Below are 26,119 nucleotides of genomic sequence, written 5' to 3'. Positions count from 1 at the left end.
CAGCCCAACCCGCCCAGCCCCCGGACTTGCTCACTCACCCCACGCATGCACACTCCTGGCCGGAGGCGATGCTGCGCTCGGGCGGGCGGCGGGCGCGCAGAACGGCGGGCACGCACTACCGCGTTCGGGTCGCGCGCCCGCCGCCACCACACCCGTGCACACGCGGGGCATCCGCGCGCACACCGCACACAAACACACGCACGGCCCCTGCACTTGCGGCCTGAGCACACGTGCGCGCACACCCACGCACGTACACAGGCACGCAGCCTGGTGCCAGGTGCCCGCCCTCGCGCAACAGGTGGGCCACCGTGGGCCCTGGAAGCTTTAGCACCCCCATTTCCTTCCTGGGGGCCTATGAGGGAGAGGGGAAAGGGGCACCCACATATACAGCGCCAGAGCACCCACTTTTTTTTGCCACAGTAGCTCCATGCGCCTCAAACCTGTGTGAATGCTTCTTTTCAACCACCCTCATATGGCCTAAAATGGAGCCCTGCGATGTCAGAGCTATTTCTCCCTTCAAATAAGCCCTTATTTGAACCTCTGAGATGGGAGACGCCTTGCACCAAGGAGGGCTCCGGCGATACCTGTCTCCCAGCACTGAATATTTCATGGCGTTGCTGATCGAAGCACGCAGCTGTCAGCTGGAGGTGTTCCCAGGCCACCCCTTACCATTTCCGGCTTCATCCAGCACCCCTCCCATTTTCTACAACTCTGTGGGCATGTGCGCTTGGAGGGAGGTGATGGCACGGAACCACCGCCTTTCTTCTCCCTTTAATCACAGCACCCTGAACGTAGGGCGCGCAGGAACCCGCGATGTATGGCACGTGGTGCTTTGCAGTTTACAGAGCACTTTTCTGCTAAGCCTGAGTGAGCCCCTGGCCAGCTCTGAGGGGAGGAGACCTAGGGAGGGAATAAAAGGCCTAGAGCTGTGAGTTGGAATCCAGGAATCCACTGGCAACTAACAATAACAACATCAATATTGGGGCCAGTCCAAGAAGGAGCTCTTAGTTGCCAATGCAGGGATACTTGGAGAGGGCTTGCTGGTGATGGAGCTCTGGTGGCACAGTGGTTAAGAGCTCAGGCAGTTAACCAAAAGGTCGGCAGTTTGAATCTACCAGCTGCTCCTTGGAAACCCTGTGGGGCAGTTCTACTCTGTCCTGTAGGGCTGCTGTGAGTAGGAATTGACTCGACAGCAGCTGCCTAGGTTTAGTTTGGTTTTGCTAGTGACAGTGGCTTTGGGTCTGGCCGTGTCCCTGGGCATGCTTGGGCTGAGCCTTAGGTGGAGGCCTAGGTGACAGGGAAGGAAGGCTGGGCTGAGGGTCTGCTGAGGCCTCTGAGGTCCCCCTCCATCAGCTGAGCTGGCTTCTGGGTGCGTGACTCCCGTGGTCATGTGATGCTCTGGGCCTCACCCCCTTCTGCTGGGAAGGAGGAGGGGGCACCCACAGCCTTTTCACCACCCAGCTCCCCCCTGGTTTGCTAATGGCCTTGGGTAGTGGGAGAAGGACTTGCTGGAATCGCCCAGCCCCGGAAGTGTGCAAGGTCAGGATAAAACTGACTTTGGAAGCTCTGGCACAAGACCTAGGAACCCTGTTTGTGTGACTGATTGATTCAGTAGGATCAGTGAGGAGGTGTTTACCTTTCCCTCACCTCCCACTGAAGTGCCTCTTCCATGACAACCAAGTTCACTTTCTGGTTTATTTAGTTTTTTAGTGGTTTATTATCTGTCTTCCCTTCTGGAGTGTAAACTCCATTGGAGAGCTTTGTACTGGTCACCACTGACCCCGTGCACAGTGTTTATGGAAGGAGCAGACATGTTTGCAGCGCTTGCTAGGCACTTTGTAAACACAACCTCCTTCAATTCTCACGCTCAAGGGCGGCCAGAATAACCGCTCAGCCTCCCACCCCCCACCTTGAGACACAAGCATATCTTTCTCCTTGCTCTCTTAGGACTTGGACAGGACAGAGGCGAAGAAACACAAGAAAGGCGCAGAAGGAAAATCAGGCTGCAAAGGCTCTGTGCATCTTAAGCAAATCCTTTTCCCTTTCTGGGCCGCAGTTTCCCCACCTAAAAAAAAATGAGAAGGTTGGATTAGCTCCAAGTTCCTGAAGAGCTGCAGAATTGGCAATGCAGATTCCTAGGCCCTGCCCAGTGCTGGGAATCAGGATGAGGGCTGTGATTCCGATGGACTGCCAGCATTGTAAATTGCTGGGCTGGCCCCTGACTTCCGCTCTGCCAAGGAGTAGGGGGAGCACTGTGGGTCAGGCCGACATCAAGGAGGGGAGGCTGGCAGGAGGGTCCCTGGAGCAATAAGGGAGAGAAGTGCTAGGTGGGAAAGGCTGGTTCTAAATGGCTTCTGTGGTCAGCTCAGAGTGGCTTCTTCAAAGGGATTGGCTTTGGCATCCAATCTGAATAAGGCCTGAGACTCTCCCGCAGGCGGGCGCTGGGCGGCCTTTGCAGCTTCTCTCTCTGCCAGCTGCAGACAACGCCCCTGGTTGCTTGGACAGAGCCTGTGTCTTCCTCGGCGGCCTCTCAGCGGGAGCGGCGGGCGGGGTGTGGAGTGCCTATCTGTGTGTGCTCTGAGGCCCAGGCGGAGGGTGGGGTTCATGCCTCTTTGATCTGCCAGCTGGGTTGGGAGCAGGTAATTCACCTGGCCTCACGCGCGTGTGCCCTTCCTACCTTCTGCCGCTGATGTGGGGGGTGGGGTAGGGAGGAGGCTGTTTGCCTTGGCTGCCATGGCTGGCTTTGCCCCAGCAGCCTCCTTGCCACGCCCTCACCCTGCCAGGAACCCCAGGCCCAGGATCTGGGGCAGTTTCTTCAGAGTGCCAGATCTCCTTACCTGTCTCCCAGGGGGAGGAAGGGGAGCTGCTCGCCTAAGGAAACTTCTAGAACGTGTTTCCAGGAAAACCAGGCTCTTGGCCTCTCACCTTCTCAGGCCAAGAGGAGCCCCTGACCCCAAGCTGGTGTCTGTGCAAGTCTCTCCCAGGGCATTGCATCCTGGAGCCGACTGCAGGCTGAAGTCCCCCACTCTCACCCACCTGCAGCCCGGGATGGGACCTACCAGCCCATATGGCCCCCAGCAGGGCCATTTCCTGTGGCCAAGCACAGGGGATAACTGCAAAGTCACACTCTTTCACCAGGGGCAGGCTGCTCTCCACCCACCTGTTGTTGTCCTCAGAAATGTCCTGTGCTGCTGGACACATGTGCCACTCGCTGCTGCCCTCAGAGGATCACATTGAAAGAATTAGTGATGATGACAATGACAACTCATTGTTGTGTGCCATTGAGTCGATTCCGGCTCATAGTGACCCTATAGGACAGAGCAAAACTGCCCCATAGGGTTTCCTAGGTTGTAATCCTTACGGGAGCACTTAACCATTGTGCCACCAGGGCTCCTTGACGACTCATTAAGTGCCCATTATTTGCTGGCTGCTCTGCTAGGCACAATCACCCCTCCCAATCACCCCGGGCCAGCTATTATTAGCCCCATTTAAAAGGAGGAAGCTGAGGCTTTGGATTGTTAAAAGACTTGCTTAAGGCCACACAATGCATGGCAGTGAAGGCAGGACCACAATCCACATCCATCCTCACCCGCAGTCCTTGCTCTTTCTCTCCTACAGGGTTTCTCCACCTCCGGCACTATTGACATTTGGGATGTAGGGGGCCGTCCTATGCATTGTAGGATATTTAGCAACATCCCTGGCCTCCACTTACTAGATGCTAGTAACACTTGAAGCAACCAGAAATGTCTCCAGACACTGCAGTGTCCCCTGGGAGCCATAGCACCCTCAGTTGGAAAGCTCTGCTCTATAACATGTTGCAGGGATAAAGAGCCAACGTGAACCACCACATGCCTGAAGGCCAGAACAGAGAAGGGGGAGGCGAAGACCCTCCAGGTTGGGCTGGGTGATGTGGGTAATTCTAGAGCCTGGGTGCAAACCCAGCTCTGCCTCTTACTAGCCCTATAGATCTGTAGACTTTTACTTAATTTTTCTAAGCCTCAATTTCCGTGTCTGGAAGGTGGGCATGAAAATAGTGTCAGGCTCTCGGGATTGGTGGTTTGTAAAGCACGTAGCTCAGTGCCTGGCTCATAGGCTGCACTTCATATGCATTAGCTGTTGTGTTATTTTCAAACCCAGGGTCTGGTAGTGAGTTCTGGGCCTCTAGGAGTCACATTTTCAGAAGTATATGAAGTAGTGACCTCCCAGCTTCAAATAAACTGGTCTCTTCAGAAGGCAATTTTCTTGTGGGGTGCAGACAGGATATCCCAGGTGGCCCTTCTGGTGGAGAGAACCCCAGGGAGAAGGGAGGAGTCCTTCATGCATTTGGCCAATGTTTACTGAGCACTTACTGTGTGCTTCTCCAACTCTTCAGTCTCTATTTTGGGCTCTTCCCCACTCAGCCTTGGAGGGTCTGGATTTGTTTCTATAAGACATCATCTGGACCTGGGTCTGGGGTGTCCACTCAGGCCCTTTGGGGGTCTGCTTATGCTGCCATGGTGGCAGCTACAGGCCACCTTTCCAGTGGGCCCAGGAGAGCGTGGCATGAGCACCAAGTGTCCATTTGGTACTCAGTCTTTGGGCCCTTACCTTTGGGGGTTACCTGAATCATCACTCCACAAACATTCACTGCTCCTTTTGTGCCTGAGCTGGAAGGGCTGGCAGGCACCCTCCTCCTCAGCTGTCCTCGCTGCCTCTCCTGCCACCTCCAGGTAAAATTAGAATCGGATCAAATGTTCTTCAACTCCCTCCATTCACAGGTGAGAGCCAGGCCCAGAGAGGGCAAGGGACCAGCCAGAGGTCACACAGCAGTCAATAACCATGCATGGAGTGGAATCCAGCTCTCTTGATAACAGTTCTGGGTTTGACAAAACTCAGGGAGAGACTTTCTTGGTCTTAGTTGAGACCAGCCACCAGCCTTCCTCTCTGTGGGTTGTGAATTGTGCACATTTGGAGGTGACCAAAGGCATGTCTTCCCTCTGGGGCTGGAGGAGTCAACTTGCTTGGAGATGGAGATGGTGGAGGAAGGTGAGGGCAGCTAAGCTGAGGACCCCTCTCCTTCCTGGTGCATGCAGCCTCTGGCTAATGCCTACTAGCTGTGCTGCAAGGACATGGAAGGAGGGACCCCCCACTCTCAGCCACACCACTGCTGGGCCCCCGACCCAACCTTTCCTCCCTTGAACCTCCATGTGCAGCCAAAGAAACTGAGACTCGGGGGTCTCAAGGGACTAGCTTTAAAAAATGGAGTCCCTGGGTGGTGCAAATGGTTAACTTGCTTGGTCGCTATCTGAAAGGTTGGCAGTTCAAGTCCACCAGAGGTGCCTCAGAAGAAAGGCTTGGCGATCTACTTCTGAAAAATCAGCTATTGAAAATCCTATGGAGAACAGTTCTACTCTGACACCCATGGGGTCACCATGAGTCAGAACTGATTTAATGGCAACTGGTTGACTGGTTAGTCAAGGGGAAACTGAAGCACAGAGTGGTTTAACCCAAGGTTTGACAGCGAGTAAGTCAAGTCAGCTGATGCCCTGCCCAGGCCTCTTTTCACCATTTGTGTTGTCCTGAGTGTGTGCACGTGCACGTGTGTGTGTTTGCACATGTGTGTGTGTTGGCAGGTGTGAGTATGGGTCTCAGCCCTCGGACACATGGTGGCATCTGACCCAGTTTCTTGGCTCCTCGGCAGCTGGCTGTTGGAAGGTGCCTCCCAGCCTCTCACCTGCTCTCCCTCTTTCTCGAGACCTCTAACGTCAGCCCCTCGCCCTCCCAGGTTGTGGGGGATATGCAGTGACCTTCCTATCAGGCCGCCGTCATTTTGCTGCGGGACCTATGGCTTCCCTGGAGGAAGCCCGGCTCTAAGTGGGGCCTGTTAAAGCCCTTACTAAGTTTCAAGTGTTTCTGGTAACAAGCCAGAGGAGCTCTAAAAATAGGGTTTGGCTGGGCATGGGGCATGGGTAAGCTTTCAGGTTTGCCAGCCGTGCTGAGGATTCCCTTCTCTCCTCGTTCGTGCAAGAGACTAAATAGATCTCGTTCATATGTGTGGCCTCTTGAGACTGTCCAACTCTGCAAGCGTTTATTAAGCACCTATTGTACCCAGGAGGCTGGGAGTACAGGCCCTGCAGTCAAAAGGACTTGGGTTGGAAGACAGCTTCTGCTGATTATCAGCTGTAGAACCTTGGGCAAATGACGTTACCTCTTTTTCAGCCTCTGTTTTCGCATCTGTAAAATGGGGATAAGATCTCCCCTGATAAATGTTGGCTGTTATTAGCTGTCAGGTGCGGAGGGAGAAGCAGAGAGAAGGCAGACTGTTGGAGCCTTCCGGGAACCTGTAGTGTGACAGGGGAGACAGACATACAAAATCAAGTCTAACTTAAAGCAAGCCGGGGTTCCTGCTTAGAGGTGGGGGAGGGGGGTGCAGCATCTGAGCTGGGTCCTAAAGACTGCCCTTGTGCTCCTTGTTGTCAGGCCCCATCTTGACCCCTGTCTTCATCCTGACTGTCCATTTGCCCCTGGCCTAGGGACCCTGTGGAACAGAAGGTTGGGAGTGTGTGGAGGTGGTTGAGGGGAGTGGACCACGGCTGGGAAGCCCTGCTCTCGGCTCACTTGGACCCCCGTGTCCTCCTGCAGGGGGACCCCATTCCCGAGGAGCTCTACGAGATGCTGAGTGACCACTCGATCCGCTCCTTCGATGACCTCCAGCGTCTGCTGCATGGAGACTCTGGAGGTAAACTGAGTCCTGTTTAGTGCTCTGGCCCTCTGTGAGCCTTCAGGGAGCTGGGAGGGGCAGGGCAGGGGGGCATCCCCTCTTCCTTGACAGCCAGAGAACTGGAGGCCTCTGGCAGCCCAGGAGGGCCTGGCTACACCTATCCAGGGCAGGGCTGAGAAGGCGGGCAGGTTGGTACCTGGGGTGTGGGGCGTGGCAGGAGAAACACCCACCTGTGGCTCTGGCTGGGCGCAGAGGGTGGAGTATGGAAGGAGGGCGGGTGGGGAGAGGGTGCCCAGGGCATCTGCCAAGTATGTATCCAGGTGTGGACCTAGCCGGCGAGGGCGGGGCTGGAGGATCCCTCTCCCTGCCCCCCTGGCTGAGGGCCCGCCTCCGAGGTCTCCCAGGGACACCTGACCGGGACCAGCAGACGGCCCTGCCCTGGCCCGCGAGCGCCCTTGGCGGTGGGCACGTGCTCGGTGGCACACACGTGGCGGGACTGGCGGGCCAGTTCAGGAATGTATTTATAAACGCTGTCTTCAGAGCAAATTCCGTTCTATTCTAACCTCTGGCCTGTTCCCTGGAGCCCTGGTCAGCACCCCCCCTGCACCCCTTCCCTCTGGGGTTTTGTCTCTTTGTCACTTTGTAATCCTTGCCCAGACGCTATCTACGGGGGACAGCATTTCCTGCCTTTGTTTTCTCTCCCCGTTGGGCCCCTGGCTCCCTCTCAAAAGCATTCCCGGGCCCTTTCAAACCTGCCTGTGCTGGGGGGTTGTGAGACTGGCGGGAGGGGGCCCTAGCTGGGCCCACCTATTGTTCACTAGGCCCCCCACCCCGCGTCTCCCACACCCCCACCCCATGCCCGGCTGGCCAGCCCTGGCCACACAATGGGGCAACTTCCAAATTTAGCCTTGCTGCCATTTCTTTCCAAGGCTCTGGTCCCCACCCTCGAGCAACCCCTCCACACCCCGGGTGGGGGTCGGGATCTGCCAACGAGGTTTTCAATAGCAGGCCTGTTTTGAGGCAACCATGTGGCTATTTTTTCCTAATCGACTTAACCTTTCCACAAAGCACATCTTTTCTCCATCTCCTCCCCACCAGCGACATTCCAGAGATGGCAGGGAGAGAGGAAGGGAGCGAGAGGGACAGACAGACGTGCTGACGTGGGAGCAGTTAGGCTAGCCGGAAATGCACCAGCCACTAGACTCCCATCAGGACAGTCTCCTCCAAACAGGATCCCCTGGGACCCTGGATGGGCCACATGCAGCGAGCTGGAGCCTTTGTCTTTGCACAGGGGATGGTGGTGGGGGGCTCATCTCCCAACGTCCCTTCGTTTATTTGCTGGCTCTGCACCCACCAGAAAGATCTGTCCACGAAGTCAACATCAAGTTCAAAGTCCTCCTCCCCAGCCTCACCTCTGGGCACCCCAGCTTAGGGATGACCTCTCTAGAGAGGGGCCAGGTCTCCAAGGCACTGACCCAGCCGCAGAACTGCCCAGGCCTGAGAAGAGAGCTGTCATTTGTGATCTTAGGATAAATGGACACCTTGGGGCAGGCATGGGGCAAAGGTTAGAGAGAGGGAGACAGAAACAGAGATTTAACGAGAGACAGGGAGATTGTGGGGAATGGGCCCAGGGCCTCCCCAGAGCAGGCCCATTCCCACCCCTCTCCTCTGCCTTCAGCTCCCACCCCCAGTGGCCAGCCCCCACCCAGCAGGGCCATTGTCCCACTCCAGAGGGGTTGTGGCCAGGGCAGGCCGGTCCCCCCTGGGGATTCTGGGAAATTCTCCATTCAGCACTTCCTATGGGAAAGCTGGGTGGAAGGGGCATAGAGCCTGGCCTTGATCTCACTGGGCTGTGCCCCGCCCTACAGGCTGAGGAGGGTTCCCTTACAGTAGCAAAGGGGAAGGCCTATTTTTAACTCCATTGACATGGGTTCTGGCCAAAAACGTGGCTGAAGAGCCCAGAGTGGGGCTGGGGATGCAGTCAGGGCCCTACCAGCCCTGAGTCCCATGGCTGCCATGGGGTTGCCTGGAAGCCCTCACTTCAGAGCCAGGACCTTGGGCTTATGGGGGGCTAGGAGGGCAGGCTGTTCTCTGGAGTGGGGTACCAGTGGGGAGCTCAAGACGTGATCTTCCTGCCTGTCAGGACCCCCACCCCATGACTATTGCCCGAAGTGGGCCTGATCATGCCTTTTGTTTTGCAGATGAAGACGGGGCTGAGTTGGACCTGAATCTGACCCGGTCCCATCCTGGAGGCGAGCCGGAGAGCTTATCCCGTGGGAGAAGGAGCCTGGGTAGGACCGAGAGTAAGAACGGTGGCCCCTCCAAGAATGGGAGCCAGGGAAGGAAGGACTGGGGTGTACAGGGTATACTGAGGTATATAGCTCCACCAGGGTTGGCTCCATGGGTCCTCTTAAAACTCCCCTTCCCCCCACGCTTAGGGCTGAGTTGAACTAAGAGAACCTTCCTTACCCTATATTGAGGAGCTGAGTCATCACACTCCACCCCCAACACACACTATCTGTTTTCTAAATATAGTGCTTTTTAGCTCATTTGTTCCTTAATCCAACCCTGGAGGTAGATACTCTTAACCCCATTTGACAGACTTGGAAACTGAGGCACAGAGAGGGTAAAGAACTAGTCCAGGGTCACATGGCTAGGAAGTGGGGGGCTAAACTCCCAACCAGCTCTTCTCACCTGAACCCAGTGCTGTCCCTGGTGGGCTGTGTGGCTCTGCTCACGGCTAAGGGCTGTGGCCTGGGACGCAGGCATAGGGCAAAGCCTGGAATCCACCTCCAGCTCCATGGCAGGGAAAGCAGGAGGAGAAAGATGCATCGTGAGGTCCCAGGGAGGCCTTCCCAGTCCAGGCAAGTGCTCACCCCAACCCCTCCTGCTCTTTGCACGGCGGCAGCCTCCTAAACACTGTAGACAGAGTGGCAGGGGGAGCCTCTGGATCAGACCAGGGTGATCTGAGCCCCAGCCTGCGCTCAGTGAATGTGAACAGCCGATTTAGTTTTCAGAGCCTCAGTTTCTCCATACAGGAAAGATGATAGCCGCCTGCTACATTGACTGAGTGCTTGCGGTGGGCCAGGCTTCGGCCAGGCTTCATTTGTATGACCCCTTCGGTTCCTATGCACACGGGTGAGGGGCAGGCACTGTTATCATCTCATTTCATAGATGAGGAACTGAGGCTTTGAAAGAAGCAACAATGTAAACATAAATCACAGTGTAAAACAAGCAGTGTGCGAGTGGTTACAAGGTAATACACAATGAAGGACCACATGGAGGGCAAACCCATTAATGTCTAAAACCATAGAATACAATGCTTGTGGGCTAGTGGAAGGAAATGAACCTTTTTTTTTCAAATTGTGGTGAAAATATACATAACAAAACATAAGCCATCTTAACAATTTCTACATGTACAATTCAGTGACATCGATTACATTCAAGTTGTGCAAATCTTGCCATCCTTTTCCAAGTCATTCCACCACCATTAACATAAACTCAATGCCCCCTAAGCAAAAACTTCCCCTTTTTCCCTCCCTCCCACCCCTGGTAACCACGAACAAGCTTTTGTTTCTATATTATTTCATATTAGTGAGATCATACAGTATTTGTCCTTTTGAGACTGACTTTTTTCGCTCAGCATGATGAAGAAATGAACTTTTAATGAACATTTGCACTCTCTGAATGATCTCACATGACGTTTTGGGTGTAGAGCTCATCATTCCCATTTTGCAGATGGGGAAACTGAGGTTTTGAGCAGCTCAGCCACCTGCCCACCTCCCAGGTGAAACCTCACAGGGCAGCTCCAAGGGCTGGCCTCCTAACCTCCACCCCAGGGACTTCCATCTTCCTGCCAAGTGGGGGCTGTAGGCAGGCCTGCCCTCCTTACAGACGTCCCCTCTCCTCCAGGCACCCTGACGGATGCCGAGCCAGCCATGATCGCCGAGTGCAAGACACGCACCGAGGTGTTCGAAATCCCCCGGCGCCTCATCGACCGCACCAACGCCAACTTCCTGGTGTGGCCGCCCTGTGTGGAGGTGCAGCGCTGCTCCGGCTGCTGCAACAATCGCATCGTGCAGTGCCGCCCCACCCAGGTGCAGCTGCGGCAAGTCCAGGTGCGCAGCCCCGCAGCACCCTAGGCTGCACCTGGCTGTGGGCAGAGGTGCCCTCCTGGGCTTGTAACTCTGACCAGGCTTCTACTGAGGGGAAGGGCGGGGACTAAAGTTGTCCCTGGAGTGCTCCTGAGCTCTGTCCAGATAAGGCCACTCTTGGGAAGCTCACCTGGGCAGATGCGCTGAGCCCTACCCTGAGTCCTTTCAGGCCACCCAGAAAGATGTTCTCCAGGTAGGGCTGGGTGTGGGACGGGAAGGATGCTGCCTCCTCCTTTACAGGATTAAACCCCAATACCCCTTGAAGAGACGTGTGGAAGCATTCTTTGAGACTCAGAATGTTCTGGACACCTGCTCGGGTTCCACTGAAGGCCTCCCCTATCCGGGCCCCTCGGTTCAGTTCTCTCCCAGTCCCCAGAGAGCAAGGCTCAGTTAGGGGCCTGTGTATCTCTAACACCTGTTCCCATCCTTGACAAGCCGTGTCTTTAATCAGGAGGGTGCAGAGAGACCCTCTAGGTGACAGACATGCCAGAGATGGGGCGACTCCCTTCCAAACAGTCAGAATGCTGCATCCTCATCTTTTCCACAGGGGTTGAGTTTACATTCCGACTAAAGGGGAATTTTAGGGTCGAGGCGATCCCAGGAGCTCCACAGTCTCCTACTGGGCAGGGCAGGGCCAGAGAGACCTCAGCTGTTTCTGATTCACGTGGAAAGGTCTGCACCCCTCGGGCCAGCCTCACCCACCCACTGATTTGGGATGGCCCGAGCTACCAGGCACAGCTCCCTAGGGCCAGTGCTAGCTGGCGAGCCTAGCCCTTGCCGAATGTTCTACCTGCCCCTCCCTGGTCAGCTCCAAGCCTTTCTTCCTGGCCACCTTCCCCACATCATCCTACTTCTGTCCTGGCCTGGGCCCCATACCTGTGATTATAGGGTCACCCCCTACCCTGCCCTGCTATCATGGTATCTCCTGCCCCCAATGCTCCCAGCTCCATGGATGGCCACCTGACAGCTGACCTCACCCTTCCCTCCTCCCGTTTGATAAAGCCCGTCCCCACTTCCTTCCAGACAGCCATCTCCCACCCTTGCCACAGCCCCTGACCTTGGCTGGCGCTCCGGGAATGAGGACACCACAGGCCCTGAGCTCAACCGGAAATGCCTTCCTCCCTCTCCTGGGGGCACCAAGGGGGGCTATGGCCAAGCAGGAGGCCAGGTTGGGAGGGATGTTTTGATGGAAAAGCTAAGAGCAGGGCAGAGGGCAAAGTCCTGCTATTGTCTGGGCCAAAGTGTTTGCCCTGCAGGCTGTTCTCTGGGCTTTCGAGGAAAGATTGATGCAGGGGACTCTGGGGCTGAAAGGGCAGGTGGGATGGCTCCCTTTCGGCCCCTGTGGCCTCTACGGAGGTGGTTTGGTGGTTCTATCCTCCAGGTGAGAAAGATCGAGATCGTGCGGAAGAAGCCGAACTTTAAGAAGGCCATGGTGACCCTGGAGGACCACCTGGCATGCAAGTGTGAGACGGTGGTGGCAGCCAGGCCCGTGACACGGAACCCAGGGAGTTCCCAGGAGCAGCGAGGTAACTGCCTTCCCACTGCATGCTTCTGAACTGCTCAGCCTGGAGCTCCCTCCTCCTGTTGCAGTTTGCGGGAGCCTCTTAGAAAATGAAAATCGGCTCAGTCCGCTCCCCTGGTTCAATTCATCTGAGGTTTTCCATGTCAGAGAACAAGCCAGATTCCTCCCCAGCCTGTGAAGCCCCACATGATAATGTATCCCCAGCTGCTAAGAAACCAGTCCCCCTCACGTATGCCGTTCCAGCCAGGCTGACCTCCTTGAGTGGCTGAACGAGCTTCTGCCTCAGGGCCTTTGCACATACCATTCCTTCTGTCTGAGCCCACTTCTCCCAGCTCTTCACAAGCCTGGCTCTTTTTCAGAAGTTGCCTCTTCCTAGAGGTCTGCCCCAACCATCCCATCCAAAGAAGCAGCCCCCATCCCAGTCTTGCTACCATGTCCTCCTATTTTGTCGAGTGAGTGCATGAAACGGTGGAGGAACCAGGGCCTGGACAAGAGGAGACACTGTGCACATTATTTTCAGAAATCTGAAAACTTGTCCTGGGGCTGAGCAATCAAACTACAGTAAAACCTACAAAAACGTGGGAATCTGCCAGAGAAGGAAAACTCAAAGACAGTATTTTGCACTAAAACAAGTGACAGAAAAGTGGTAAGACTACATTCTGTCAAAGGCAGAAAACTTTCAAGACCCGGAAAAGCAAGGCAGTCCTGTGTAGTTCCGGCTCTCACAGGTTTCACTGTAATTTCTGTGGTCTGAGGGGAGAACCAGGACTAGTGGGGAAAACCAATGGAGAGAGATTTCAGCTTCATATATGGAAAAGCTGGTGATCAGCCAGGGTTCCAAGATGCAATTCACTGCTTTGTGAGGTAGTGAGCTCCCTGTCACTGTAGGTATGCAAGTAAAGGCTGGGCAATCATGCAGCAGGGATGTGACAGATGGGACTCTAAAGACAGTTCTGCTGCTGTCCTTAGATTTCATGAATTCAGTCTCAGGGGCATAGTTTGACTTAAAGAGAATGGGAAGAAACTTTAAAAATGTTCTTTTCCAATTGCCTTCCTTCATTTTATAGAGGAGGTACCCGAGGTCCAGAGAGGCTGAGGTCTTGCCAAAGGTCACACAGGAGTCCCAGGCAGGAGTTGGCTGGAATCCAGGTGTCCTGAAGTTCTGTTCTTGACTTTTCTTTCACTTGACAGCTGTCACTGGCTCCTGCCTGCCTTGTCATTTTTTTCTTTTTTTTAATAATTTTTAAGTTTTAGAGTAGACCAGAGAGATGGCCTTGCAAATCAGCCCTTCAGTGTAATGAACAGGACTTCTGGAGCACAGAGAGGTTAAGTGATTTATTGGAGGTTGCACAGCAGCAAAGCCCAGCCTGGAACCTAGGTCTTGTAATGTCTAGTTCTGGGTTCTTTCAGCTGTATCTTGCTACCTTCTTTCTCAATGTTTGCAGTGAGGATCAAAAGAAAATTATTAGATGAGAATAAAAAAAAATCACACAGTGATAATTGTGATTTTCAGTTACTTTCTGTTTTCAAGGGACAGGACAATCTTTTTCATTCTTGTCTCCTATTAACAAGCCCCCTGAAGGCAGGGCCATTTCTGAGCGTCTTTGTCCCTTTCTCAGGGTGGAGCTCAGGCACTGGATGCCCTGGGAAGGCTAATAATTTGACAGCTTCCAGCCAATGTGTTGTAAATCATTTATAAAGTGTTAATATGGGGAATGATTTTCCTATTGAGGAGAAATGATTTTCTTCATGTTTACAATAGGGCTATCTTGCATGCGTTTGGTTCATGCAGTTTTCCAAACCAATTGCTTGGGAGGCTCATTAAACTGATTCATCTTTAGGTAACATGCAAGTTCCTTCACTGCCATCTCAGTATTTTGGCTTAGTGTGATGGGACTTGCGGCAGCCGTCAGTGAGCCTAGTGAAGGCTTGGTGGTGTGGTCCGTGTAATGTGGTCAGGGTCAGACAGCCTGGGCTTAAATCTCCACTCTGTCACTCATGGGCTGTGTGACCTTGAGCTTGTTTGGGCTTTGCCCAGCCCAGCATCCAGCTGGTGGCCTGGGCTCTGGGGTGGAAACCCTCTGGGCCCTTCAGTGGTCTTCCCAGGTGTCCTCCCCATGAGGGGGACCTGAGACCCACCCAAGTCCCTAAAGTGCTAGAAAACAGGCCCATTTTCAGGGATGAGATAATTGTGTCAAGGGAGGTCATGTCTGAGAGCCATGAGGTCAGGTACCAGCCCCAGAGGGCGCGGTGGGCTAGGCAGTGCTCTAAAGGCTTCTAGGCAGAGGCTGGGGAGAGCTGGGCAGGGCCAGCCTCACTGCCAGGGCATCCACCTGGGAGTTCAGGAGGGAGAAGAACACAAGAGCTAACCTTGACTGAGGCTCACTGGCACCAGAGCGGCTGAAAGTGTAGACTCTCCAGGCAGAACTCTGGGTTCAAATCCCAGGCTCTCTGCCTCAGGTTCCTCATCTGTAAAATGTAGATAATAGTACCTGCTGTGAGGATAAATGAGCTTAGAACAGCGCCAGGGGCATGGTAAGTGCTATCTAAGGGTTTGTGACTGTTTCCACTTATTATCTCTAGACTCCAGGAGGCCAGGCTGCTGCCATGTCTGTCTTAAAGATGTGGATACTGAGGCACAGAGAGTTTAAGTAATTTGCCCCAAAGCACACAGCCAATAAGTGGGAGAGCCAAGATTTGAACCCAGACAGTCTGATCCACAGCCCACCTTCTGGCCTGCCCCACTGTACCACCTCTCAGGGTGGTGAGAGGCAGGTAGACAACAGGCACAGCCTGTGCTGAAAGGTCCAAGCTCCATGGTGGGGAGTGTGGCTCAGGCCTGAAGTCTAGTCATCCTGCCATCATGGGACTGGAAGGTGCTGAGAGACTGGCAGGAGGAAATCCCAACTAGAGTCAAGCTGAGGAAATAAGAAACAAGTGAATCATTAAAAAAAAACAACAAACCAAACCCATTGCTGTTGAGTCGATTCTGACCCATAGCGACCCTATAGGACAGAGTAGGACTGCTCCATAGAGTTTCCAAGGAGCACTTGGTGGATTCAAACTGCTGACCTTTTGGTTAGCAGCCAAACTCTTAACCACTAAGCCACCAGGGTTTCCATGGCTTTAAACAGCCACCATTTTATCATCTCTTATGGGTCTGTGGGTTGACTGGGCTCAGTTGGGCGGTTTTATTGGTCTCTTGTGGTTGCAGATGGCGGCCGGGCTTGGAGTCATCTGGAGGCTTATCTGGGACATTGGGCCTCTTCTCCTACCCCTGAATCCCAGGGTCTCTCCTCCCCCATGAGGCTCGTCCAAAGTGCAGAGGTGGGAGCTGCCAGGCCTCCTTAAGCCTTAGGCCTAAATCTGGTACAACAACATGCCTTTTATTAGTTGTTGCTCTTGTTGTTAGGTGCCATTGAGTTGATTCCAACTCATGGTGACCCCATGTGACAGAGTGGAACTGCCCCATAGGCTTTTCTTGGCTGCAGTCTTTATGGAAGCAGAGTGCCAGGTCTTTCTCCTGCGGAGCTGCTGGGTGGGTTCAAACCGGCAACCTTTTGGTTAGCAACCGAGGCCTTAATTGTTGTGCCACCAAGGCTCCCTTTTTTATTGATTTAACAGGTCCAATTCTACCCAGATTCAAGAGGTGGGGAAATAAACTCCATCTCTCAGAGGGGTGATGACAAAGAATTTGAGGCCATATTTAATCTGTCACAACATTTTGTGCCAGGTACCATGCAAAGAACTTTGCAACCATATTGTCATTGACTTCTCCCTGGGACACAGAGGGGGTCAGTGACTGTTCCCAAGACACATACAGCTGGTAAACGGTGGAGCTGGGATTTAAGCCCAGAAAGACTGGCCCCAGAGCTCCTTCCTGCCCCTTCCCTCAACCCAAAGGATCTGGGGTGGACTGTGGCAGGCTGTAGTCGAGAGGGATGAACCCTCAGTGGTTGTCCATGTGCTGATGAGACCTTTCTTTCTCTTGAGCAGCCAGGACGCCCCAAACTCGGGTGGCCATCCGGACGGTTCGAGTCCACCGGCCCCCCAAGGGGAAGCACCGGAAATTCAAGCACACGCATGACAAGAAGGCACTGAAGGAGACCCTCGGAGCCTAGGGCCATCTGCAGGAGAGTGTGGGCAGGTGAGGGCCAGGCAGGGAAACTGAGGCCCAGAACCCTGTGTTTCCTTCTCCCTGGCCTGTGGCTTGGGCTATGGATGGGGCTGGGGGAGAGACATTGTCATGTACACAATCCAGGCTCTAAGCCTTGACCTCTCTGTCCAGTCATCAGCTGAGTTCTTCCACGGGACAGGTGGGGTGGGGGGCTTTGGAGTCCCCAGCCCAGTTGCATTCCAACATGTCCCAGTAGAATGGGAGGCCTAAACCCCAAGTCTCTCAAGCCACCTCAGCTCCCCCAGCCCTAAGTGCTGCTGGAAACCAGGATGGCTGGTCGACCCCAGCTCCCTGGCCCTGGAATGGGAAGCATAGAAGTGGGTGGACCCCCTTGCCCCGGGCTGTCTCTGACCCCTGTGTCCCTCTGCTTGGCCTACAGGGTTATTTAATATGGTATTTGCTGTATCGCCCCCATGGGGTCCTTGGAGTGATAATATTGTTCCCCTCGTCCGTCTGTCTCGATGCCTGATTCGGACGGCCAATGGTGCTTCCCCCACCCCTCTACGCATCTGTCCACCCTCCGCCAGCGGGTCTCCCCCCAGTGGCCTCCGGTGTCTTGCCCAGCAGCTCAAGGAGGACACGAATGACCTGAGCTCCGTCCCTGTCTTCCTCCCTGCTCTCGAGGATCTGGGATAAGAGTGCAAGAGAGACTGATGAGGTCACTGCTTAGGGAAAGGGGCTTCTCCCACACACCCAGCCTGACCACCCCCGAGCGCTGTGGACTGGCCGAGGAGCCCTGCACGTGGCCCAAGGACCTCTCAGCGTGGCCTGCCTGGTCCCTGAACCTCTGGCCAGCTCTCAGGGAGACATACCCAGGCAGACGGGAGTAATTCCTGTGGCTTAGGCCACCCGGGGGAGCATAGACTGGAAAAAACCCCTCCCGTGATGTCCAGGCCCAGTCACCACCTCTCCCCGGTCACTCTGCTTACACTGGCTTCTTTTCATTTTCTACATATGAAATCTTTGAAGACATGGACTCCTTAAAGCGGGTGAGGCCGGAGCACCAGGCAGCCGAGTGCCCTCTCATGCTGGTTAGAGATGAAGCTCACTCTCGGGGTGGACATAGATGGTGACCTGGGCACCCCCTGTCTCCTCCTGGCCCCTCTTCCTTCACTTCCTCCTGTGTCCTTTCATCTCTCTACCTCCATCCAGCACCTTCCTCTGGTTCTGGCCATTCAGTCTGCTCCACCAAGGGGCTCTTGGACCCCTTATTGATGCCCCAAATGAATCCAGTCACTGCTCTGTAGGGCAGAAGACCAGGGGCCAGGGCGGCCGGTGGCCTGCCCATCGTATTCCAGCCCAGCCAAGACTGCTATGGATGGTTGTGCAGGGTGTGCACTGCACAAGGGCCCCACAGGCAGAGGGTCCCATTCACAACAGAGACACGGCCGATTTGTCTATTTATTATGATGGTTTTCTGGCAGATGGAAGTAAGGTGTCTTGAGGAAGGGGATCCTTTTCCTAACGCTCACAAAGACTCCCTGTGGACTGGCTGGGTCACTGCCCCAGCTGTGGCTTAGCGTGGTCCCACAGGAGTGAGCCCGTGATGGGTGATGGGGAGGCAACACAGTTATCTGTCTGCCCTCCATTTCCCAGAGTCCTTAGCTCCAGCAGTCCCCCTTCCAGGCAGGGGTGAGAAACCCAAGAGAAGACCTCCAAGGGAGGGGCAGCCCCTTGCCCCCCAGCCTGCACACCTCCTATCTTAGACCCTTTCCAGACTCACCTCTGGTGGCTCCTCCCAGAGCACCAGCTCTTGGGCTGGGAGGGGAAGGAAAGGAAAAGGGTCTCTAGGGCCCTCTAGGGGAGGGGTCTGAGCTCCGCCTCCTTTCCCACCTTCCGCTGCACTTTCTCCCCTCCCCCTCTCCAAAATCTGCTTCCATCAGTTTGTAAAGTCGGTGATTATATTTTTGGGGGCTTTCATTTTATTTTTTAAATGTAAAATTTATTTATATTCCGTATTTAAAGTTGTAAAAAAAAATAACCACAAAACAAAACCAAACGAATCTGCCGGAGGTCTGTCTGTTGGCATCGCGCATGACAATTAACCTTTCCATGTTGGCAGGGGTTTGCTGACAGCTTGCTACGGTTCCTCGCGCTCCGGGAGGCTCCGGCGCGATCACACACACCCCTGTGCCCACACTCTCACACATGTGCACGTACACACACACATAGGCCCGCAGCTCTGGCTGCTCTGAGGGGGAGGAGCCACGCGTCTGCTCCTGATGCGTAGACTCCGTGTCCCAGCCCTGTGCCCATCTATGGAGGTGATGAGACATGGATTTCTCCAGCCTGAGGATCTCCATAGGGAAGCAGACCCCCAGCGCCGCCGCCGCCGCCGCCGCCGCCGCCGCCGCCGGCCGCCGTGGGCTGGGACTGGCTGGGACTGGCTGGGGGGGAGGGGGACCCAGTGTGGGGAAAGTGGGAGGAGGTCCCAGAGGGGCTACAGGCTTTAGAAGGAAGTACAGCTGGAAGTTAGAATGCCAGGTCTGGTCTTGGTTCAGCCCATAGCCAGCTGTCTGGCCTTGAGCAAGTAACCTCTCCTGTCTGCCAGAACCTCCTCTAAAACATGACAAGACACCCAGGAGGCTTCTGGACTCCAAGGTTCAGCTCTGGGGCTTTGTGCTTTCCTTTGCTCATGAAGACTTCGGTGCCATCCCATAGAAAAGATGTTGAATGTGCCTGGGTCCCACCTGCAGACAGACTGGGACTGATGGGGGAAGCCTAGGAGTTGGAGGATCTGATTCATCCTAAGGAGGATGATCTAAAACTAAAGCCATTTTCCCACTGGAAGTAGTGAGCTCCGTGTCACTGGAGGTGTGTAAGGGGAAGCTGGGTGAAAACTTGACTGAGGTTATGCTAAATAACCTTTGGGTTTCCCATTGATTGATATTGATTGATTCATTCGTTCATTCAATCACTCACCTTCTTGGGCCCCCTAAAAAAAAAACAATAACACCAAACCCGCTGCCATCGAGTCGATTCCCCCTCATAGAGACCCTATAGGACAGACTAGAACTTCCGCATAGGGTTTCCAAGGCTGCAGTCTTTATGGAAGCAGACTGCCACATCTTTCTCCCACAGAGTGCTGGTGGGTTTGAACCACTGACCTTTCCGTTAGCAGCAGAGTGCTTAACCACCGCGCCACCAAGGCTCTCTGGTCCCTACCATGTGTCTTTCCTTGCCAGGGGATTTCACAAGAATTTGATTTAAATTCATTCTGGAATTTCTAGCCCTGCACTTGAGGAAGTAGAGTTCATCCATGGTGGTGGTGGTAAGGGAGTGCAGATCAAAGGCACTTACTGGAAATTCCTGTCCCTGCCTGCCTCTTTGGCAGGACCCTCCCCTTTTCCCTGAATGCCTAGTGCCTAGTTCCCAGGGTGCCGGACGACTGGCTGGGAGAAGGAGGGGACATCTCCACTAGGAGATGAAAACTAGAGGGTGGTCGAGGGCCCAGTATACGTGCATCTCTGCAGCTACCAATAGCTGGGCTGTTCCACAGACAGCTGCAGGGACTTCCTGGGGAAAACAGAGGCAGAGCTGCCAACATTCCCCCCTTCCCTGGGTACCATCCTAAGCAGCCACAGTACTGAGTCTGTGGGCCTCCCAGGGGCCTGGTGGGCTGTCTCTGGGTCTTAGAATCACCAGGCCAAAATGGTGTTTTCCAAGAAACCCCTCTTCTGGGGAGAAGGCACCTCCTTCTTTATCCCTTTCTCCACCATGTAATATAGAAATGATGTCTGGCACTCAGGCAGCTATCTTGAACCACGAGGTGAAAGCCAAATACTGAGACTGATGGAGCAAGATGGATAGGGCCAGGGTCCCTGACAGTGTGGAGCTGCCATACCGGCCCTGGACCGCCTAGCTCAGGATGTTTGTTTGTTTGTTTGTTTTTTTTTTTGGTCAGTTGGTATTTTTTTTAAAATAATTTATTTTATTTTTGTTGTTGAGAATATATATATCAAAAAATACACCAATTCAAGTTTCTACATGTACAATTCAGTGACATTGTTTATATTCTTCAAGTTGTGCAACTATTCTCACCTTCCTTTTCCGAGTTGTTCCTCCCCCATTAACATAAACTCACTGCCCCCTAAGGTTTCTATCTATTCTTTCAAATTGCTGTTTTCAGTCTGATTCCATATAGATGGATCTCAAAAGAGCATAATGCTCATGGCAGACATTCTTTACTAGTTAAGCTAAACTATTTTTTGGTTTTAGGAAGATTTCAGGGGATATTTTTGGTTTAAGGTTTAAAGATTATCTTCGAGCAATAGTTTCAGGGCTTCATCCAGCATCCGTGGCTCCAGAAAATCTGAATTCCATGAGAATTTAAAATTCTGTTCTACATTTTTCCATTTTTGATCAGAATGCTTCTATAGAATCTTTGATCAAAATGGTCAGTAATGGTAGCTGGGCACCATCCAGTTCTTCTGGTCTCATGGCAAAGGAGGCAGTTCATGGAGGCAATTAGCCACACATTCCATTTCCTCCTCCTACTCCTGACTTTCCTTCTTCCTCTGTTGCTCCAGGCAAATAGAGACCAATTGTGCCTTGGATGGCCTCTTGGAGTAAATAGCTCAGGATTTTTTTATGGAAGAAAGAAATAAATATCTTTCTGTTTGAGTTACTCTTGTTTTGCATTTCTGATCACGGACAACTGAACCAAATCCTAGTAGATAGCCCTGGTCACTTTGGGGAAGAGGTGACGTGGCCCCCAGGCTGGGCTGTTTATGCTTCCACAACACTTGGGTGTTCAGCCTTGCCTTACGAACTCTTCCTTGCTATCCAATGTCTGGCTTACACTCATTTTCCTGAGGAGCCTTCTCTGACTGTCCCACCCACAGCCTTCCAGCCCTCTAACCTCAACAAGAACACATAACTCTCTGTAGCCTTCTTTGGAAGCTTAGCATTTGCAGCCTCCATAAAATAAGAAAACAATGAATATTTACAGCTTATAAAGTAAAATATCCATGGGTTGTTAATACTTACAAGACTGTTTTAAGGATGAGAGGAGACAATGAACAACAAAAATGATGGCAAAGAGGCTTAGTGAGGGTGAAGACCTGCCTGGGATCTTGCAGCTGCTGAGTTCCTGGGGCCCAACTCCATTCTCACTGCTGACGCCATGTCTGGTGCATTTTTACTATTTTATAGTGTTGGGTCAGGAACCCCAGAACTCCAGTGCCTTGTCTGTACATAAACCTGGGTTATAGTCCCAATTTAGCACAGAGTGACTGTGTGATCTAGGAAAGTCATTCTTCTCCCAGATCTCTACCGGACTCACCCCTGCTCCTTCTGCAGGCCTCGATTCAAGTGTCAACCCACCAGCAAATCCTGCTCGGTCTAGACTTTCCAAAAGAGCAGACTCCTGCCCCCTACAGCTCCCTCTTTTTACCTGCTCCTTTTATCCCCATAACACTATTCCCATCTGGCTCACTAAACTGTCTATCTTTCCTTGTCTTCCCTCCTTCTGATGGATGTTCCACGTGGAGTTATTTCATTCCCTCCTGTCTGCAGAGCCTAGAACAATGTCTGGTACATAATAGGCACTCAATAAATGCCTGTTGAATGAATGAATGAACACAAAGGTTTGTTATTGGTAGTCACAGCTTGCCTAGCTAATCTTAATCACACACACACACTATAGTGTGGCTGGAAAATTGCCGACTCTGAAGATGACACTAATAACTGATGAAATATTTCTCAACTTCCAGGACTTGCTTAGCATAGCATCTTCCTTGATTGTAAGCTCCTCAAGGGTTGGGATCATGTTGAATCCATCTTCTAACACTAGCCAGCAGTCATCTCTCCACGCTTTCACATCTGTACCTATCCATCCATCCATCCATGCATCCATCTATGCATCCGTACACCCAGCCACCCACCCAGCTATCCACTCATTCATCCATCCATCAATTCATGCATCTATACATCCATCCACCCACCCACCCACCCGGCTATCAACCCATCCATCCATCCATGTATCCATGCATCCACCCACGCACCCACCTATTCACCCATCCATCCACCTCCTTTATTCCCTATCACCTTCATCATGTCCTGGCTCTGTCCTCGCCACTTCATTTTATCAGTCTTTGAGGAGGTTCGTGTCATGGTGGAAAGAACACAGGTTTATCAGCAGAACACACCAAGATCCCCTTCCCAGCATCGCTACCTCCTGCTTTGTGACCTTACAGAGCTGTTTCATAGATTGGAGACAGTGGTGTGAGAGCCGAGCACTGTGTCTGACATGTACTTGACTCTCAGTCAATAATTGGGGTTATTTTTTTCCTCCCAGCACCCAGCACGAGGCTGATCATAGTACGGCAGAGTGAAGATGGAAACAAATGAAAGAACAAACACAAAATCACAGAGGCATTAAAAATTAAGCTGTTGTTGATTGTACTCCAGGGACTGTCCCATTATTGCATCAATTATCCAACAATCTTTTCAGGCAGACATTATAGTCATTGTGTTACAGATAAGGAAACAAAGACTGAGCAAGGTTCAAGCGCCCCCAGCCCTTTGTGTCCCCATGCACCGTTATCCTGTCAATGGCCACAGTTCACTTGGGGGAAAGTCAGGGAGGCTCACAGGACAGGCTTAGGTCACAATGCCAGGTCTTTCATTTAGGGAGCTCCAGGTCTGTGAACTGACTTGGGTTTGGGACTGAGAGAGGAACCATGTGTCTCTTTCTGGGGGACTCAAGCCAGTCCTCTGTTTAATAAACCCAGACCTTTCTAGTTATAAAAGCCACAAGCTCCCCCCCTTTTTTTTGTCTGGGAGACCTTGTGGTCCATTAGCCCCACCAATCCCTGCTGGCCAACCCATTTGGTGACCACTTGGTCCTGCTGCTTGTGACAGGAACATACCCACCCTGCCTCCAGCAGTCTTTGCTGCCACTTGGCCTCTGTCACCTCAGGATCCTAGTGCCCACTCCAGAAATCAGGAGTCGGATCCCAGGCAAGGCACCCCACCTGGACACTACGGTGTGTTTTTAAGGCCGTTGGGCTCCTTCCACAAGGTGGTTTGCACCATCTGGAAGAAGGGACAGAATTTTGGGCTTTCATGGGGTCATTCTTGAGGACGATGGGTCCACATGGATAAGCTCCTCCTCTGCCTCTGTGTTATACTCGACATTTCTGCCATCTTCACTTCAGTTAGTGTGGCCCACTGCCGAGGCAGGATTCAGTTCACCGGCCAGCCAAACACCAGCCACGGAAACCTCTAGAACCATCCCTAGCAGTGAAAGCTAGGCTGTTGGTACAGTCGTATTAATCATTTCAGCTCAATAAAAATTATATTCTCTCTTCCTTGGTGAGTCAGAATGCATTCATTTTCTTTAGATTTTTGATAATATGAAAGCAAAGTTTTGCACAGATTTTGGTTTGAGGTTGATATGTAACTCCCCCTCCCCCACTGGACACCCTGGATCTCAACTTTAGTCTGAAGACAATGAAGTGTGGTAGTATATTGGGAGACAGACATTATAGGGCCCTTAGTAAGGCACGGGAGAGTGGTGGTTCAGTGGTAGAATTCTTGATTTCCATGTGGGAGAGCTGGGTTCAATTCCTGGCCAATGCACCTCATGTGCAGCAGCCATCTGTCAGTGAAGGCTTTGCTTGTTGCGAGGATGCTGAAAAGGTTTTAGCAGAGCTTCCTGACTAAGATAGACTAGGAAGAAAGGTCTGGCTATCTACTTCTGAAAATCAGGCAACGAAAACCGTATGGATCACAATGGTCCAATCTGAAACTGATCGTGAGGATGGTGCAGGATTGGGCAGAATTTCATTCCGCTGCACATGGGGTGGCCATGAGTCGGGGGCCGACTCCATGGCAGCTAACAACAAAACAACAACATGAAGGCAAGATTGGCCTCATCATGCCGTGAGCAGAGACTGCTTCAGCTGGCAAGGGGCTCGGTGGGGAATGGGGATTCAGAGCAGTCCACATTCCTCCCTTGTGGCCCTGTGCTAATGTGCAGAGCTCCACTTATTCCCAAAACATGATCTAACTTCCAAAATGAAGAGCTGGCGAGGCTGTGGCATCAACTGATGTCATTCTCCATCATGAGCTTCATATTGGCTATCTCAGCCTTGTGCAAGAGTTAAGACATACTTTCAGCAGTCATAGAAGTTCTTGGTTTCGATCTGGGTCTGGAGCCAAGAATTTAGGCATTGAGGAGATTGTCTTCTCTTCCTTTAAGTGTCCTGTATGGTAAGAACCAATTGAGATGCTTCAACCAATAGATGCAATGCTGGAGGTGCTTACTCTTCTAACTGGAAAGGTGATCCAACAGGATGTGGAAACTATCATTAATATCACTCCAAACCAAAAACCCCTTGCCATCGAGTTGATTCTGACTCATAGCAACCCTATAGGACAGAGTAGAACTGCCCCATAGGGTTTCCAAGGAGTGCCTGGTGGATTCAAACTGCCTAGCTTTTGCTTAACAGCCAAACTCTTAACCACTATGCCACCAGGGTTTCCAGTATTAATATCACACACAAGTAAAATTTTGCTGAAGATAATTCAAAAACTATTGCAGCAGTACATTGACAGGGAACTGCCAGAAATTCAAGCCGGATTCAGAAGAGGACGTGGAACCAGAAATATCATTGCTGATGTCATATGGATCCTGGCTGAAAGAAAGATGTTTATCCGTGTTTTACTGACTGTGCAAAGGCATTAGACTGTGTGGATCATAACAAATTACGGATAACATTGTGAAGAATGGGAATTCCAGAACACTTAATTGTGCTCATGAGGAACCTGTACCTAGACCAAGAGGAAGTCATTCAAGTAAAACAAGGGGATACTGCGTGGTTTAAAATCAGGAAAGGTATGCGTCAGGATTATATCCTTTCACCATACTTATTCAATCTATATGCTGAGCAAATAATCCAAGAAGCTGGACTATATGAAGAAGAACGTGGCATCAGGATTGGAGGAAGACTCGTTAACAACCTGAGATATGCAGATGACACAACCTTGCTTGCTGAAAGTGAGGAGGACTTGAAGCACTTACTGATGCAGATCAAAGACTACAGCCTTCAGCATGGATTACACATCAACATAAAGAAAACAAAAATTCTCACAACTGGACCAATAAGCAATATCATGATAAACGGAGAAAAGATTGAAGTTGTCAAGGATTTCATTTTTCTTGGCTCCACAACCAATGCCCATGGAAGCAGCAGTCAAGAAATCAAACAACGCATTGCATTGGGCACATCTGTTGCAAAAGACCTCTTCAAAGTGTTAAAAAGCAAAGATGTCACTTTGAGAACTAAGGTGTGCCTGACCAAAGCCATGATATTTTCAATTGCCTCATAGGCATGAGAAAGCTGGACAATGAATGAGGAAGACCAGATAAAAATTGATACCTTTGAATTATGCTGTTGGCAAAGAATATTGAATATACATGGACTTCCAGAAGAATCAACATATCTGTCTTGGGAGAAGTACAGCCAGAATGTTCTTTAGAAGCAAGGATGGTGAGACTTTGTCTCGTGTACTTTGGGCGTGTTATCAGGAGGGACCAGTCCCTGGAGAAGGAGATCAAG

The 26,119-nt window shown here is 52.3% G+C and overlaps 1 protein-coding gene across 1 annotated transcript in view; it reads left to right on the top strand.

Moving 5' to 3' along the window:
- Positions 1–17,006, top strand: part of PDGFB (platelet derived growth factor subunit B) — an 18,465-nt gene extending 1,459 nt beyond the window's left edge. Inside the window, exons 2-7 of the mRNA XM_004373871.1 lie at positions 6,622–6,718; positions 8,902–8,991; positions 10,613–10,818; positions 12,236–12,380; positions 16,373–16,523; positions 16,933–17,006. Of these exons, the coding sequence (XP_004373928.1) occupies positions 6,622–6,718; positions 8,902–8,991; positions 10,613–10,818; positions 12,236–12,380; positions 16,373–16,497 (663 nt within the window). The 3' untranslated portion in view covers positions 16,498–16,523; positions 16,933–17,006. The remainder of the gene's footprint in view (positions 1–6,621; positions 6,719–8,901; positions 8,992–10,612; positions 10,819–12,235; positions 12,381–16,372; positions 16,524–16,932) is intronic.
- The last annotated feature ends 9,113 nt before the right edge of the window (positions 17,007–26,119 follow it).

Source organism: Trichechus manatus, unplaced genomic scaffold (genome assembly GCF_000243295.1).
Source record: "Trichechus manatus latirostris isolate Lorelei unplaced genomic scaffold, TriManLat1.0 scaffold00027, whole genome shotgun sequence".
In the NCBI taxonomy this organism is placed as follows: domain Eukaryota; kingdom Metazoa; phylum Chordata; class Mammalia; order Sirenia; family Trichechidae; genus Trichechus; species Trichechus manatus.
This window is presented reverse-complemented; position numbering and strand designations above follow the sequence as displayed.